Genomic DNA, 18,698 nt, shown 5'->3' with positions numbered 1-18,698 from the left:
TCCATAGTCAGTAATATTCGCAGCTATAAAACATTGGTTTGCCACAAATGATGTGGAGCTGAAGAGTGTGCAGCATGCATTCCATGCAGTGCTCAGATGAAGGTGCACAATGGAAATGCTACCAATTGATCATCAGGCATGCCAAAAGCATCTAATCTAAATTAACATTCATGATGTGCACATATGCCTGTTGCTCTGCAACAATGGGTACGCCCCTCAACCCCAGACATTGTCCAGACAATTCAACCAACCAATTTCAGCCTGCAAAAAAAACATGGGTGGATTTAATGAGACTGTCTTTATTGGCTTTGAGATTCTTTAATAGACGCAAATGGAGATGTAATAGAATTTTATCTGAATGTGACAAATTATCTTTTAGACCTAATGTCTAATTTTTGTGTCAGTATCTTGTCTTGCTTTACCTAGAGTTAAAAGTTGGTTTTAAACACCAGAGGACAAAAGCTTAGAGTTTCCTCACATAAAACATGATCTTGCACAGTACTGTACGCAGCCCAAGATCAATGAATTTTGCATCTCCACAACCAATGTCCTCATTTTAAGTGAAAGCTAATCTTTCCAGCCATGACATCTCACAATATAAAAGGTTTCTTTGGCCAATTACAGTATTGATGGCAATACAAAGCTCAAGAATTCATAACTCACATAAATCTCAATAATGAACTTACCTTGTTGGAAATAGTGATTATGTTTGCGTAATCTGCTGAGTTTGAGTGCTCAAGGGACATTTGAAAAACGACATGACCAGTGCATCCTAGAATATTCTGAAGGACATTCTATGAGCATGCCTTCATTTTGTATCTTCAATATTCTAACATTCAAAAATAAAAATGGCAGAGGCTGGAAGACAACAAGCTGGAAGACAACAAGAAAAAAAATGACTCATACTATATAACACACAGACTTTTCTGTGACCCACGGAAATCCCCCCATAGTGTTCTTCTCTCTGCCACTGAATTCACAGTGTGAAACCAAGTCTTCCTTTTTTATTGCCTGCTGTTATTTTCACAATGAAAACCAGCAGAGGTCATTAGTAACATCCGGTTACATCACAATCGGGCTGCTCTTTCACTATAAAGATTCTAAAAATACCAAGTTGAAATTCCTTTTGGAACAAAGCTGTACATAGTTTATCCAACAGGCAGACTTTGTCAGATTTGTCACCTGTCACAGGTCTGCTATGCGCTGCCTTTCTGCCTAATGAACAGCAGGCCACTTGGGTCTCTCAGAATGAACGTATGGCTGGTATGATTGTCCCAATGTATGACCCATGGAGGGTTAAGATCATGATGATTTCAGTCGGCTTGTCAGGAGTGAGTATACCCTTTGATTCCACCAGGGGAATACCAGCCTCTATACACTCCCCTTGTAAAATCTTTTGAGGGACGGCAGGCTGCTTCCTACATGGGTGGGTAAAATACCAAGAAGGTTTCAGGTTACTGCGCTCCCAGAAAATGGGATAAAATACCAAATACTGTCACTGGTAAGTAATTGGTACACGAAAGGCAGTATCTGCCACCGTTTCGTTTAATTGAACACAATGACTGTGTCCCAATACTGCATCACTTCTCTCCTTCTTCTTTTTGTCTTTGCTTTTTTACTGCCCACCACTGAGTGAGATCGATGCAATCAGGAGAGTAAAAGGTTACACACCTCACAGAACTCTCAGTATCAGCTGCTACCAGAAAGAAAATTCAATACCACGCTCAGGGAAAAGAGAGATGCTCTGGGCAGCCATTAGCAAGCAATCACAACGGAAGTCTAATTCTGCACAGCTAAAGACTGGCTGGATTGAAAAGTTCTCCAACCAGCAATGTTTCAGTGAGTGTCACTTCAGAAGAAAACGAGTTCTTCTCAGTAGTTTTTGTTAGGAGTGAGGCTATGAATTTTGGTTATCTGACCATTATAATGTCGATTACTCTGCTCCGTATGCCCTTGTTGACTCACCATTGCTTTGCCAGTGTAACCTGAAGAGACTCTGGGCTGTGTATGTAATGTACCCTCCTGCTTCTATAGGTTACTGGCATGATTATACATCACTATATAACTGACAGTTATAAAAAATAGTCTTGACATACATCACTGATAAAGCTTTGTAAATTGGTAAAAACTGCATATACTTCAGAGTTCTAACACCTTGCTTTATGACAACAGGAAACTTATTTGATAACTCATTCAATAGATTTCCTTTAATTCTTGTATAAAAACAAACTGTAATGCCTATTTCAATATGGCTACAATTGTACTATTAGTTTTAATATATGTTTTTTAATAACATCATTGAATGTCCCTTAGGGATTATAGATACCCCTACAATTTGAAGTACCTAATAATTAATGGCTCTGGGTTTCTACCAATGGCATTTCTAACAAGGATGCTGGATCCCGTAACATTTTCTTTATTTACAAATTACTTACCCAGAACAGGTCATATGTGATGGTAACACCCACAAACCCACATGGGATTCATTCTTGCATCTACATAGCCAAACAATTAAGTTATTTTTTCTTTACCAACATTAGTACGGTACAGTCATTAGTAAACAGACAAGTGGTGTAAGTTAATACAATGCGGTGTCTATTTGCTTACTGTATGACTACGTACTAAAACATTTTTTTTTTTTCCTGGTTCATTTGTTTTTAGGATTGTTTATGAGTGCTCGGCTCATTTGTTCCAGACAGTGAAGCAGAAGGACAATTCATTGTTAACAAGCATGGCTCCCAGAAGCGTAGAGCACAATTATCCACACAGTCCACAATCTGGCTCTGCTTTCTGTCCATTACCTAAATGACATGTGGGCAGTTTAGTTCATGACCCCACTCTGGATACTAGACATTTTTACCTCAATCAGTTGGTAAAGGATTAGCTGTAGACTACAGGAACATGTTTACAAGTATTTCTAAGTAACCGCTTCTTACATATTTTGTTTTTGTACAAGTATGTTATATATAAGTGGCCATTGCCTCGCCTCTCTGTTTCTGCCTGAGCTGCTGTGAAACACATCTCTCTTCGGGAAAGGCCAGCAAAGCAAAGATCTGTCCAGGGTGATGCAGTTCTTCAATCTAATTGCAATTTCTAAACGTTATAATGGGATTGAGATTTTAATAAACCTTGAGTGTCTGTCTCTAATGGCACTACTAATGCATTCAGCACTGGTTTTCACAGTCATTTCATCTAATCATAATACAGTAAGTGTTACTGACTTGCTAAAACATCCAGTTGAAAATTGCAGAATACATTAGTTTCTTAAAAACATTTTTTTAAATATATTCATTCAGTCTATGGTGGAATAAAACCATTCCACAACAACCCTGTCAATTTCCACATTCCACAAGCAATAATATCAGTATCACTCCCACCTTCAAGTGTATTATTGCACTGATATAACGTCTCATTATGGATATAGTCATTTGCTTTTACTGAAGGAAATATGATTTAAATCATATGAGTTTAAAATGCCAGCAGCCAGTCAGAAGGCAGGGAATTCCAAGATATGTTGTGAAGTATTTTAATTCCATTTAAAATGTGTTGCATGCAGTATTGACAGTGCATGTAGACTCTCAGTAACACAGCCCTTACAGCCATGCCACTTACATAGGAGTTCACACAATTTAACATTTCATATTGATAACGTGAAACACGTCACAGTATCTTCACTGCTGTAGAACAACGGATATTTGCACATTGTAAAATATGAAATATGCATCTTATATATTAGTAACTGAATTTTAATATACAGACCCATTAATATTAAAATAAAAAATAAAAATAAAAATAGTTGCCTGTTCTACATTGCTAAACCAATTCACTTCATTTGACTGTAAAAAAGATGTAAATGATATTCCCTCTTCTGAGGTTTTATGGCTGAGATTAGACTGTTCAGAGCTGCTGAAAGAATTAGTCCTTATCTACAATACATCATATAATGTTCTGAGGGTTTATAGACACTATGTTAAATACATTGTGTCCAAAACACTGTACTTGCATCCAATGTAACATGTATGCATTATTATTACAATGTAAGCCTTGCCGCTTAATGCATTCCCAGTTTCTCAGAGAAGACCATGAACTAATAACATCTGTCTAGGCAGAAGTCTGGCTCATGCTAGGTTTTCATGGCTTGTTGTGCACGCTAATACATCTTTTTGTCTTAGGAAGCTTTTATTGTCTTAAGAAGTTTATATATTAAACTGGAAGTGGGGTTAAAAGTTAAGCCCATACTTTGGTATTACAAATATTATAACACATTGACAGAGATAAAAGCTTGCAGGTGGTTTTACACTGGTAAATGTTTTCTCTTACCCCAACAATACAGCTTTGGAAGGGAATTTGGATGGAAAATCTTAACATACATTTTTCTTTCGATTTAGTGATTTTTCTTCTTTGCCATTTATGTTTATTATAATAGGCATTTTATTATTTATTTATTTCTTAGCAGACACCCTTATCTAGGGCGACTTACAATTGTTACAAGATATCACGTTATTTTTACATACAATTACATTATTTTTGTACACATTATTTTTACATACAATTACCCATTTATACAGTTGGGTTTTTACTGGAGCAATCTAGGTAAAGTACCTTGCTCAGTAGTACAGCAGCAGTGTCCCCCCACCTGGGATTGAACCCACGACCCTCCAGTCAAAAGTCCAGAGCCCTAACCACTAGTCCACACTTTGGGCATGGGCAGTAATGAATCATAATCTCTTATATGGTTCTTTGCAAAGGTTTGATTTTAGGAGCAGCATTTTTAATAAGGTGTACAGATCTGTCAACAGGAGTCAGACTTGATTTGCCGCTAAGCACAGATGTGAATCTTCTAATGATTGATGTTCCCATTTAATAATCAATTATCCAAATAATCTCTGTTTCATAAAACTGTTAACTGGTGAGGATGCACAGATTCAACTCTCCACGTTACTTGAAAAGGATATATTGAGCTGATAATGGATCATCCTTGTCTGTAAGAATCTGCTGCCGCATTTAATACCCAGGGCTGAATGCTTTTAGGCATTACATCTTTCATAAAAATTAAAGGTATTTTCTAGACTTAGTGAAATCACGGGAAATTCATCAGTGTGGCTCACTAGGCAATTCTATCACTCAAGTTTCTGTAAGTACTCCATCAATATAAGAACAGCGATTTAGCTGGCGGCCCTAATATTTGTTCAATGATTTATTGTTTCATTTCTTGATGTATTCACAGATCGGTATGTCGGTAGAGTATGCTCAATTCACTTGTTTAGCACCATTCGCCCAGCAGCAAATAACACATGCATGCTCTGTTGACTTTATTACATCAACTAAGCAGTAAGTTGCATTATCTCACTGCATTGTATTGCAATGCATGACTGCATTGCATGACTACAAAAGAGGCAGATGCCTGGGATTCTAAACTCAATAGCTTACAAAAGTCAAGACACTGGTTCAGTAGTGTTATTGATCTATCTTACTCTTCTAAATCAATCTTACTCTTGTAAATTAACTACAGGTTGAGTCTAAGTGGGGATGGCTTCAGTCCTCAACAGGGAAATCAGCTGTGAGGTAACAGGACTCACATTTAAACACAAGAAGCAAGTAAACTCTTTTAAATACACGAAAGCAAGCATGCCTTATGGAAGGTAGAACAGAATTAGTGTGCAATGACAGCTGTAGCCTTATTACAGCAATAACTAAAATGTACACCTGTCAATGAAAACCCACCCCTTTCATGCAGCTGCCATTTGTGTGCTTGTAAGGTTCACTGAACACTGCCATTAACAGCACTAGATTCATGTTTTGTAGCGGTTAGCAATGCATTTGAAAAACTGGGCGTCAATTTGACTGTAAATAAAAACAACTCAACAGATGTCTGATGCTGGAATTCTGCCAGCTTGGTGCTGGAGGTGAAAAAAGTTACTGTGTATGCAAGCATGCTTTGCTTAAGTCTGGCTTGTTTATGCAGAATCAATCTGGTTAACGTTGAACTACAGTATCAGTGTAATGAAAGGTAGATCACCATGTCATATGTTCACCGCGTATGTATATAAAAATGTGATGTGCTGTAAGTACAGACAGGCTCTTCCATATACTGTTGCCCCAGATTCTGGTACTCTGAATAACTTGTGCTAAACGTGGTCCTAACCGAGTTTCACCAGAATGATATAAGCAGTTCTAGATATAACCCAAACTATAAAGCGTGACATACATTGTATACCTAATGTATATCCCTGTTGCCATAGCAATTCAAATTGAAAGCCTGAGATAACAGAAAGGATTACGTTATCCCTCCAGGTTTTTTCTTTCTTTTTTAATAAACCACACAATGCAGTACAATGAAACACCTCCCTTCCTACATAGTCTCCAATGCTCAAACCATCAATTGCACAATGGTTATTAAAGAATAAACTGATATTTTTAAAATAGGGAATCTACTTCTGTGACAGCCAGATAAAAGCATTGTTTATTTGAAAAGGGAGACTGAGGTTGACCACCAGTCTTGCACTGAAAAATTGTTTATTATCTCTTATCTAAGCTGTAATTGGTTGCCTGGAAAGAAACAGATTACTGATACAGCGCAGTAGTAGTGGGGAAAATAATATTTACAGCTTAGACTGCATTTCTGCATAAATATACTGTACATAGAGTTGATTTAAAAACATGATTCATTTACAGTATTCAATATTGCTAAAGGGACCAATCATGTTCATATCATTTACTCTAAATAGTATATTGTTTAAAACGCATTTGCTTTAAAATAACCTGAGCATTGTTTTGTTTAATTTCATTAAAAAAAAAAAAACAGTTGCGTAAAATGTATCATTATAAAGTTTTTTTTTTTCTACGATACATTTGACATGCCTTATTAAAATGAAAGTGATGGGTTACTTTTTTTTTTTTTAAAGCATGGCCTTATTTAATTCTCCATAGTATTTAGCAAAGATGTAAAACGTGTCCTCACCAAAAACAAATGACGCAATTATGCAGACCTGCGGTATATTCACTTTTTGTTATCAGAACAATGTGCTGATTTCGCCAACCAAAATGTCTGAAAAAACCGTTTTTTTTATCACACTGAAGAAAAAAATAAATACAACAATGTGGCAAAGGGCCATTCCAGCTATTTACCTGAAGAAAACTGGCTACGCCCTGTATACTACCACTACTTACACACGTATACAATGCATTACAAATAATGAAGGTTTTCCTGTAATGTCAGCCTTGGAATGGCTCACACATTCCGAATAAATGAATGAATGAAAAAATGATATGTATCTTGCAACCAGTATCCATCAGCATCTCTTAGTATCCATCAGCACCTCTTTCTGCAGCAGCAGATTGCTGTTGCGTGTCAATTTTAATCTGTCATCTGTAATTCACAACCAGATAACGCTCTTTATCACAATAAAATCTGTGTATGGATTTCCAGAACCAGGTACCTGAAATTAAGAGGCGATGCAACCTGCAGTCCCAAGAAAGGGGATCCAGATGGAGAAGGGTTTATTTTTTCTCTATCCGCCATTCTCTTTCCCTAGACATCCATGCGTTACCTCCAGGAGAGACTAGTAATGCTGAGATGCGAAGCCCAGCTAGGTGGAGGGAGGAGAGGCAGAGAGGCTGAGACAGTGAGAGCCGAGAAGTGCACGTTGCTGAGCTCGGAATCCCTGGTAGATTAGAAACTGATTTCAAAGCCATGGTTCACCTAAAAATAAATAAATAAATAAATATGACAACCAACGCATTCAAAAGAAGCCAGGATGTTAAAAATACAAGCTATTAATTGTAAAAATAAATAAATAAAAATGTAAACGTGCCTCAACTTTATTATTATTATTATTATTATTATTATTATTATTATTATTATTATTATCAGTATGTCTCCAAATGAAAACAAACAGCAAGGGAAACTACATTAATAAAATGAAAAATAAACAAACACTGTAATACTGTATGTAAACATGGTAGATACGTATATTACGTTACGCGTTTTGTCAAGCAATTCAATGTTAGTTCATTTGAAAGTTGGTCAAATGCTGTATATCTTAGAGCGATTGTACAGTTAGTTAGTTCTAATTTAAAATGTTATTCACTCAGCTACCTGCATTGATTGAGCTATTTACCTCGCCACTGTGTTTGGTAACCAAGGAAACCGCCTCGGAAAGAACAAGCATATTTAGACCCCCCCCCCCCCCGGTGTGACTGGCGACCCTTAAAACAAGTGGCACAACATGACATTACAGCGTCTGAATACCATTACTGGATTTATAATAGAATTTACATTTATAATAACACCTACAGCATTTTACTATACCTTGTTAAAAATATATATTTTAAACAGCTCACTATTTTAAGAGTTCCCTTAAAAATGATCAGCACTTATTTTAGGCTATATATATATATATATATATATATATATATATATATATAGATAGCACTTATTTCCTTTTAAAATTCCCTATAGTTTCCAAATATTTCCAAATGTATTATTATTATTATTATTATTATTATTATTATTATTATTATTATTATTATTATTATTATTTTTATTATTATTTAATATTAAACATGTGAAAAAATACAGGGGTGGATGATCCCTCTTTTTGGCCTTATCATTTGTAATTTTTAAACTATGAATTAAGTTTGAATGAATATATATATATATATATATATATATATATATATATATATATATATATATATATATATATATATATATATATATATATATGAATTGCACTAAGATGATTGTATGGTATTCAGGGATTTACAAGTGCCAACACATGATTGATATTTAGCCCCTTATTAGCAGTCTCTAATTGGATAATAAGAATATGGGACAATAATAAGGACGATTAAACAAAATGCTAGACATGCATTCAATTAACCATTTATTATAGCAGATGTCAAGACTGGGAAGCCGTTGACTATTCTGAAGCTTGTGCTGACTGACATCGCTTGCCTCAGGCAGGTCTTAAGCCACTGTCTCATTGATGAGACATGCAAGTGATGTCCCCAGAACACACAGTGGAGCATTCCAGGGCACAGGGTACCAGATGCAAATGGGGACAATGAAACTGAAGAGAAGTAATGTAGGGACACTGGCCTCTGATATCCATGCTGGATTGATTTATTTATTATTTATTTATTTTTAGCCCTGAATGCAATAAAGCTACATAATGTATTCCATGAGCATGCTCAGTCAGCATTATCAAAAGCAATTATACACTTGCCTTCCGAGGGTTTAATAAGGACCTCATGCATCTAAAAATCACCCATTATTAACAGAAGTCTGCATATTAATTCCACTCAGTAGTGAATGAGCTCTCAGCACTGCTAGTGGTGTCTACACAATAGGATGTACAATGCATGGATTCTTAAAAAAAAAAAAAAAAACTCATTAGAAAACATTCAATTTACTACAGGCATTCCAAACCACCACATCAAAATCTGGTGGGGGCCGGGGGGTTGAGCTATAAACATGAATTCAGCATTCCTATTCCAAAAGCTTTATTATACTAAATGTGATGCCAACTTAATATATGCAAATTCATATTAATAACTCTTGAAGGATTCAAAAATGAAATATGAATGGCCTATAAGGGGTATATTGAATCCCACAAAACACACATGTTAACTTCAACTCTATAGGCATCACGTGTTCCGGCTGGGATGTTTAAATGTGACTTTCTAAGTCGGTGAACACATTATTAAAACAGCAAATGCAGCAGTATTTGATTTCAAGGTGACAAGGGCCTCTAGTGACATAGCTGGTGAATTACAACTAAATTATTCAGTAAATGCAAAGACTAATATCTTGATGCCTTTGCTGTGTGCCTCCGTCTGCCTGTTGTTATTTCTCTGTGCTTACCTTATTACTGTATGAAAAAAATAGATTAATAAAGAAAATCAGTAAAACACTGGTCTGCATTCTCTTAATTGGTATCTGAATTCTGCCTAGAGTGAAATAAAGGAAAATACCTTTCCAATACAGGACATGGTGCTCAAAGGCTTAGTAAATGCAAAAAGGACACAAAAAGAAAGTATTCCACTTGGGCTAATATAATGTGTTTTGTATGAAGGCCTAGCTTCTCAATTATTTTCCATAGACTTTCGATACTTAGTCTCGACAGCTTGACCAACTTTTTTTTTTTTTAGTTCAAACCTAACATTAAAGGCTTCTACCCACCAGACACGATGTGACAAGCGAAACTGTGATGCAACAAAATGAATACGAACACTTTCTGTACACATACTGTAACCCAGAAAGTATCCGCTGAATTAGTGGAAACCCCTGAAATAATAATTCACAAATAGTTCTGGACACGTTGTATATATTTAAAACATTTAGATTTTAAATCACAAGAAGAAATTATGCTACAAAATAAAATACATGACAATGTATTTAAAGTGCTGCTCACAGATAAGGCACCCATATAATATTACTTATTTAAAGTATACAAAGGTACAAAGTGTACAAAATGGACCATAATCAAAGTAGTGAATGTTACAATTTTCCAATAATGTAAAGGGCTGTTTGCCATATTTTTATTTCTAAGGCTATTTTGCTAAAAAAAAAAAAAAAAAAAGGTCTGGTTTGCCATATTTTTATTTCAAAGGCTATTTTACTCAAATGTGTAAACACAGATGAACACTTTTATAACAATCTATTCTTTTTAACTGAAAGTTTAGAAACATTCCGCTGAATGACGAGTCATTTTGAAATCTGATTAACGTGTGCATATAGTCATATCTGAATTCTATAGAGCACTCCTTCATGACACCTCATGCATTCTGTTGCGTTTTATTTTTATTTTTGGATCCTGAAAAGCACAAGGGGAAAAAAAAAGAAATAAGCAAGACTGTAATGCACAGATGGAAAGAATAGCTCTATGCACCTGGCTGATTGGATCATCACCTTTCACATTAACAAAACAGAACATGAGATGATTGCGAATTAGAATGCTGGCACAGAACATTACAATTATCAAAACCATTGAAAATACCAAGTGATTGAGGTAGAATCAGTATATTAAATTAAAAAAATTCCAAATGCAACCAAACAAAGAAGTATTAGAAATGCAGGCGACGTGTTCCTTTCGTACACCTGAGTTTGGTAGACAACCTTTTTGCATATTGTCATGCTTGTAAGTTGAAGTCCTTGGCATCCTGCAATCAAATCAGTAATTGAAGTGAGCGGAGTATACAATGAGAATTGTAATGATGTCTTTTATTTTACAGTGTTCTGAAGTTTGTTTAAAATAGCTCTGGACTATTATTAATTGAGTTTTCTTTTTTATAATTGTAAATTATGAGGAAAGTCACATTTAAGTGCAGTATTATTATTGTGGTAACGAAAACAGTGAATTTAGAATGGTGTAAAACAGTATATTTATTTCAGTGCAGTACAGTAAACTATACACCTATCTCCAGTTACTGTACCTTGCACTGCTTATCTGAGTGCCACACATTCATTGTCCACTAGGCGGCAGTGTCGCCTCACAAAAGAAGGACAGTTTGATTTCCAGGTACAAAATAAACACAAAAGCAAAGCAATTTGTTCAACATAAATCTGATCAGATTGCATAGACAAATATGTATTATCCCAGAAAACGAGGTCTTGGATAATTAAGGGCTATGGGTTATCAAAAAGACCTTCAATAAAGGCTTAGCATGTCACTCTATACTGATGCAGACTTGCAGACTGGTTTGTTTATCAGGGGTGAGCAACTCTTGCCCTTCTAGACACAAGGTATGTGTACCAACCACTTTCTTCATTGTTTAATTAAACCTCTTACAAAATACACCCAGGTCCCAAAGCCGTTAATTATTCAATTATACCTGTTAAAACAGGTTCCCGGAGTTGCCTGTCCCTGATTTAGGTGATGACAAAATATTTGAGGACAGATGCATGAAATATATTTATATTTTATTGCACAGCCTTTGGTGGCTGCTATGAACAAACCAATTCAGATCCCCAACTTCTATCTTCAAACTTCTTTACAGCGACTTCCACCCCTAACTCTTGTGCCATCTTAATGATGGCTGCATCCCTTTCTTTTCCAAAGGGTTCCAAATCATACTCAAAGGTCAGGCGTGTCACATTCCACTCCTACAAGACAAATACATAAAACAAATAAATACAAATATTTAGGCGGCCAGCTCTGGCTTATTTAAATAAACAGAAGATGAGGCTATAAAGTTACAAATGAACTCAGAAGAGCAAAGTCAGTTATTCTGCTGTCCCACTACATTCTACATTAGGAACATGTGTTTTCAATATTGAAGCCAATGTACTTCTTCAGAATCATTTGTAAGCTGTGTATACTATATATATATATATATATAAAAAAGGATGTCAGTACCATAATAGTAGAACACAATGACCTACATCCAAGCATGTCTTTGGTTATACTTATAAGAAAAAAAAGTAATTGTGACACAGATTCTGATAACTCTCAGTAGCTAGCTTAGGAATGTGCTACGTACATTTCCTCACTGTTGTATAGTGGTTCACTGGACACATGCAGTACATACAGTAGGCATGTTTGTAAATTCAAATGTGCTTGCATTATGGTTAAGGTGGGCTTTCAAGCATACCTCCACCACAAAGGTTTCATTATAATTAATCATATAAATACTGTTATTTAACAGTGAAATGAACCTAAATATATTAAGGTATCTTACTAACCTTAAAGAGCCTTGGAAAGACATTAGCCAGTTGCCCACGGACCACAAAGAGCCTCGAGTTAAGTTTTCTAAGACTGGTATCCAGATCTTGTAATGACTCCAGTAGAAACCTAGAAACGAGATATTAATGTACAAGACATGTAGTCGCTCTAGGAAATTAAATGAATGAGAAGTATAGTACACTGTCACATTGTTACCACATCTCTATAAAGTTCAGCGATTGGAGTAAAATATCAGCGTTTGGGGAAATGTTCTGGGAGCCATAGTGCAATCAATGTGAAACGTGCATTTTCAGGCAGGGTCAGCAGAACATGCATTCGAAACATGAAAAGTGTTGCCATGACATTGTCACAAGCCTTCCCACTCTTCATTGCAGTTCAACAACAAAACATTTGTATTACTTATGGGGTTATGGCTAGCCAGAAACTATCAAAAGCCATCCACGACCAATTTCATTTTACAAATGACGAGTAGGTAACATGCACAGCCATCAGTCGGTATAGTTATTATTATTTGTTTATTCAGCAAACGCCTTTATCTAAAGCGACTTACTGAGACTAGGGTGTGTGAACTGTGCATCAGCTGCACAGATGTACAGCACACACCTCAAGACTACCGCCGAGTTATACCATCCACACTGTTGGCTGCAGGGCACTGTGTGTAAGGAGTATTAAAATGAGCAGCTGCTCAACCTCCACCATGATTGGATGGCTGTCACGTGTAGGCCACGCCCCATCACGTGACCCTGGCATGCTAAATGTGGTCTCAGACTCGCACGGGGATGGAATCGACAGAAAAAGCAGTTCTGTGATCAGTGTGTTATTACGTTGTTTGAGATGATTTGAAATGGCTATAATGTATGACATTATATGTGTGTAGTTTACAGAAGGAGATAGAATGGGAAGCAATTAGAATACGAAGAAAGGTGGAAAACCAGAATGGGAGAGAATGTGGAATGATGTCAGGATTGGTGAATCAATGCACCCACACTTTTAAAGCAAGCTCTGCAGACAGCTCTCCTTGTTTTACTGTCGCTTAATTAAGACCCCCCTCCTCTGCATTTAAACATTAAAGTGTACAGCACTGCACCAATCTTGATCACAGCATTTCATAGCAAAACATCATTTCATTCAGTTTGAATTATTTTACAGTTTTCAAACAACCGCGTTTAAAATATACAAGAGTACATTCATTGTTTTAACTGGTAAAGAAATACATGTCTTCATATTAAAATAAAAGATGTTACCTTTATTTTACCCTTTTTTTTTACATTTAATAGAATATCATTTTTACTTCAACAAAATTACAATACTACATTAAAACAACGTATCACTTGGGCAGCACCAATTAGCTGTGTGCAATACAAACCAGGATTGCGTATGCATTGTGAAGAAATGTCTCCCAACTGAACTGGCAGTGTGACTGTGTGCTGCTAACTAATAGTATTTTACATATACTAGTGTTATTTACAAATGACTTTAAAAAATCAAATAGGAATAATAGGTTACTTAAACAAGCCTGATGTCTTAATTCTCATAAACGACCAGTACTTAATTATTAAAACTTACTAAGTAATTACAGAACTCACAGTTACTAAAATATAATGTGTATTTGTTTTTATTATTTAGAAGTAAATATATTATTTCTTCAAAGCAGTTTCAATTATTTATTTTTTTCTTTTTTGAATATACATCAGTCAATTCTGTAGTCAACTTTGGACCACTCTATTTATGTGGACTTTTTAATGGTCAAACTGAATGACATTTTTAGCTGGACGGAAGCAATGAGGGAAATGACACGCCATCACGATTCTCTCCAACTAAGCAGGTGTTGAATTGGGTTACTGCATGCACCCCTTCACCTCCAAACACAACCCTAAACAGATTTTAAAAATACTTTATGATGATCACGCATGCAAGTATATCTGTGAAATATAGCAATAAACAAAATCTGGAGGGTGTAACCCATCAAAGCTGAATAGCTGATCCAAAGAAGAAAAACGGAATCTGACCCAGTCTAATTAATGTTACCAACAGATGTCCCTTAACACTTGACTATCTTGTAACCCAAGCATTTTCAGTACACAGAAAAGTTCCCATTATAACTGTATTCATATAGACCAGACCCGGATTCTATACAGAAAAATGTAACTAAAGACAAGCATTGGATGGCAGAAACCTATTACTGGTAGTACAATATACTTCAAACCAAAAAGTATATTAAACCCTAGCCACGTTTCTGTAAAGTAAATTTAAACAGATAAATGAATCAGTAAATTAAAATCCTGGAATGTATTTTAGTTAAGACATTAAGAACAACCAAGAATATGCTAGCTTTTGCATAATGGTATTTACTCAAAGGCAAAGTTGCTTTGCTTTGTTTCAGGGTTTACTTCATTCACATTTTGATTAGAAAGAAGTATTGCAGTCTCAATGGAGTCCAAGCCCTATTATTATTATTATTATTATTATTATTATTATTATTATTATTATTTGTTTAGGTGCTTACAGAGACTAGGGTGTGTGAACTATGCATCAGCTGCAGAGTCACTTACAATTACGTCCCACCCGAAAAACGGAGCACAAGGAGGTTAAGTGACTTGCTCAGGGTCACACAATGAGTCAGTGGCTGAGGTGGGATTTGAATAAGGGACCTCCTGGTTACAAGCCCATTTCTTTAACCACTGGACCACACAGCAAGATATACTGCAAACAATGACCTGAAAATGAGAGCAGCTGGGCATCACTGCAGTGCAACAGCAGCTACTCCAGCTCTGTTAGTACAGCAAACAGGAATCTTTATTCCTTCCCCAAGCCTTAGGATTTAATTGTAAAATTTCAACACAACTACGTGTTTTTTCAGGAGCATACTGAAAACCAGAATATAAACAAAACCATCAATCCTACATGTATCTTCCATTAATAAATAAATCCTTCAAACTAAATAAAAAATAATAATACAACTACAGACTTCAAAACATTGGAACATCTCTCTCATTTGTGCGGGAACTTTGAAATGAATATAATATATATACACACACACACACACACACACACACACACACACACACAAAAGGCTTGAAGTTAATGTGTGTTTGGTAGCATTTTGCTACTCAAAACTCTTAATTTGCTGCTAGTTATTTATGCAGTAGCATTTTCCTGATACCTTACGGTGCAGTTTATATGACCGACCCTGAGTGAACACATACATAATTACAGTTATTAGTTTATTTAAACATGTACATTATTAGTATTATTCATAAAGCAGGAAACCATTGCTAATAGAGCTTCCTGATTGGTAGATGACTGAGGTGGCTCTGGTTTTGTTATAATGTCAACCCTGGTTTCACCCACACTAAAAATGAACACATAATAGGTAGATAATTATTACTTTATCAAAATTCTGACTACTTAAAAAAAAAAAAAAAAAAAAAAAAAACAGGAGCAAGCAGCTAGCTATAATGTTACCATGATCCAAGTAATGGCTTCCTTATTTTATCAGTACAAATAAAAGAAAATTACAATCTTGAGGTGCACTACTTTATCTATCTGTTTTCTTTTTATAATAGATTATCACTACCTTGCGTACTTCTCCAGTTTAACTAGTGAAACATGGGCTTTAAACACAAATGCTATATATAACACACAAACACTAGAAACCTTCTTCATATCTCCGGCTGTGTTCAATCGAAATAGATTGCAGTGGCTAAGTAAAAGGCTGTGTCACATATTGCACAATGTCCTTTTTGAAAAAACAGCCAAACCCTCTCTATCCACGATTGACTTCAGAAAAGAGAAAAAGCATCCACTCATAAGAATGACAGACATATCCTGTCATGTCTCTTTGCAGTACACTATGCCATTACTAACCCTCACGGAAAAGACAATGGAGGGGGCTGACAGGCTCATGGCATGATCAGTGGACCCCAATATTTAACTAGGGTTCCTGTATACACCAGAGTTGTTTTTAGCAGTTTTGGTCTGTGGTTCTTCCTGGGACTTCTTCATTTCCATTCCTTTAACCCAGGTGTACGCGGAACAGCCTCCCAACACCATCAAGTTACTGGTCCACCACAAAAAGCTCTTGATACTGTCATAGTAGGCCACAGCAATGACTGTCTGAACACAGGCTTTGGCTGTGTCTGAAACGTTATGGGTCAGAGGACTTGTGAACTTGATCTGAAGACCAGTGACATATCCTATAGCGAACCCAAAGACCCCTCCCAATGTCATCATACCCCAGAAGTGCAAGCTGTCCAGCTTGTCGAAATAGAAGAGTGTTTGGAATTCCCCCAGGATGGCGATGAGAGGGATAAAGAGGATACAAGCATTGATGTTGTTATAGTAGGTTAGCCTCCATAGACTGCCATCCAACAGGTATTACTTTCTTGGTAAAGATAGCGTTGAGTGACACACACAGACTAGCTAGAACACCAAATAGTATCCCAGACCAAGACAGCGATCCCTCAGCCCCTTCTTGATCCACTCCCAGCCAGAAGCCTCCTGCAGGAAAATAACAAAATAAATATTAACAATAAAGTGCCGGAACACCAATCCACTGCAGGCATGTATTGTTTGTTTTTTTTTAGCTGAGGGGGGCGGTACAGGGGTTCGACTACTTCCAGGAAAAATTAAAGTTTATGAAAGTGAAACAGGAGCCATTGCTTGTTTGTGTAACCCAAACAAAACTTCACAAACTATTATTGCTGTAACATTTACTTCATGTTTTCCTCAAACTAAAAACAAAACAAAACAATGATACTTTAAAAAAAGGGGGAACTTTTATTAGTGTAGTTAGCAAGTTTCATTGAAGTTGGTGAAGTGATTCTCTGGATGTATGTAAAACAATGTACAGCTGCTTGCGCAGTACACTCGCTGGGAGCCTATGGTAGGGGGTCTAACTTCCACAGGTATGCGCCAATGCAAAATGTATCTGTGGAAAAGAATCAGGTGGCCCCCACGCATTCCAGTTTAAAGAATTGATGTTTTTTCCAACTAAATGATTGAAAACTCACAAACTTTAGCTCTTAAAACCGGATTCAAAGCACAGCTGGCATTTTTTATTTTTATTTTTTAAACAGCGGTTTCACCTAGTAGTCGCTATCTCTACTACCATAAGTATCGCCGCATCCACTACATTGATACCGGTTAAGAGAAAGCGCTTGCATTTCATAAACTGCCACACATATAAAGACTCAAACGTTCCCTCCTGGTCCATGGAATCCGAACGCGTAAGGGCCATTTTCAAAATTCTGGAACGTTTGAAAGAAAAGAAAAATGTGAATAGACTTGAAATAAGAAGGTTTCTGGTTATCAGTTTTGAAAGAGTTCCTTCAATCACACGTCCTTGCGTATCGTACGTAAACAAATGAGTGATGCATGCCCTGGATCCTCTTCCTGCGAGAGAAAGACGTGTTTTCTTAAAGCGACAGTGTCCTTTTGTAATTAATGGGCCAAACACAAAATGAGGATCAGGATGCTGCTCAAGGTCACAACTATTACAGAAATACCCGTATCAAAACATAAAAGGAAAATATGTCACTGATTTCATTTGTAGTCCTAATTCTTAAATATAATAATAATAATAATAATAATAATAATAATAATAATAATAATAATAATAATAATTACATGTTCTTGTTATTGCACTGAAGTACAGTACAGAGATGTTTGTATAATGGCTATACGTTTGCATTTGTGCAATTTACTAAGCTGTGATAATGTTAATATAATTACTTTTCTGATATAATAAAGTTATTTTGCAAAAATAAAACAAAATACCTATCCGCGATCATATACCATATTTAAAACACGTTTAATCGTTTTCCAGGTAATATACTGCGATTAAATACTGTAATACATTTGACGTGATTATTTCTCTATGTGCATTATAACTATTTGTAAACAATGGAAATAATGTTTCCAACTACATCGCCATATCTCTACTAGCCTAGCTCAAGGAAGTCATACACTTCGACTAAATGTTAATAAAATCTGTGACCCACGCACCCA

General features: G+C 36.0%; 1 protein-coding gene and 1 pseudogene across 4 annotated transcripts in view; both read right to left on the bottom strand.

Moving 5' to 3' along the window:
- The window catches only part of LOC117434568 (C-Jun-amino-terminal kinase-interacting protein 1-like), a 38,245-nt gene extending 30,595 nt beyond the window's left edge, over positions 1–7,650 (bottom strand). Inside the window, exon 1 of one of the 4 annotated variants that reach the window (XM_034057134.3) lies at positions 7,440–7,650. In XM_034057134.3, the coding sequence (XP_033913025.3) occupies positions 7,440–7,522 (83 nt within the window). In that variant the 5' untranslated portion in view covers positions 7,523–7,650. Of the gene's footprint in view, positions 1–686; positions 851–7,439 lie in introns of those variants that run through there. The other 3 variants (XM_034057137.3, XM_059003173.1, XM_034057136.3) reach the window with 3 other exon arrangements.
- A 3,598-nt stretch (positions 7,651–11,248) lies between these two features.
- On the bottom strand, positions 11,249–17,928 carry LOC117434537 (GDP-fucose transporter 1-like; annotated as a pseudogene).
- Between the last annotated feature and the right edge of the window lie 770 nt (positions 17,929–18,698).

The sequence above is a fragment of the Acipenser ruthenus genome, chromosome 28 (assembly GCF_902713425.1).
Source record: "Acipenser ruthenus chromosome 28, fAciRut3.2 maternal haplotype, whole genome shotgun sequence".
Lineage (NCBI taxonomy): Eukaryota > Metazoa > Chordata > Actinopteri > Acipenseriformes > Acipenseridae > Acipenser > Acipenser ruthenus.
The sequence above is the reverse complement of the archived record's forward strand: the minus strand, read 5'-3'. Positions and strand labels throughout refer to the sequence as shown.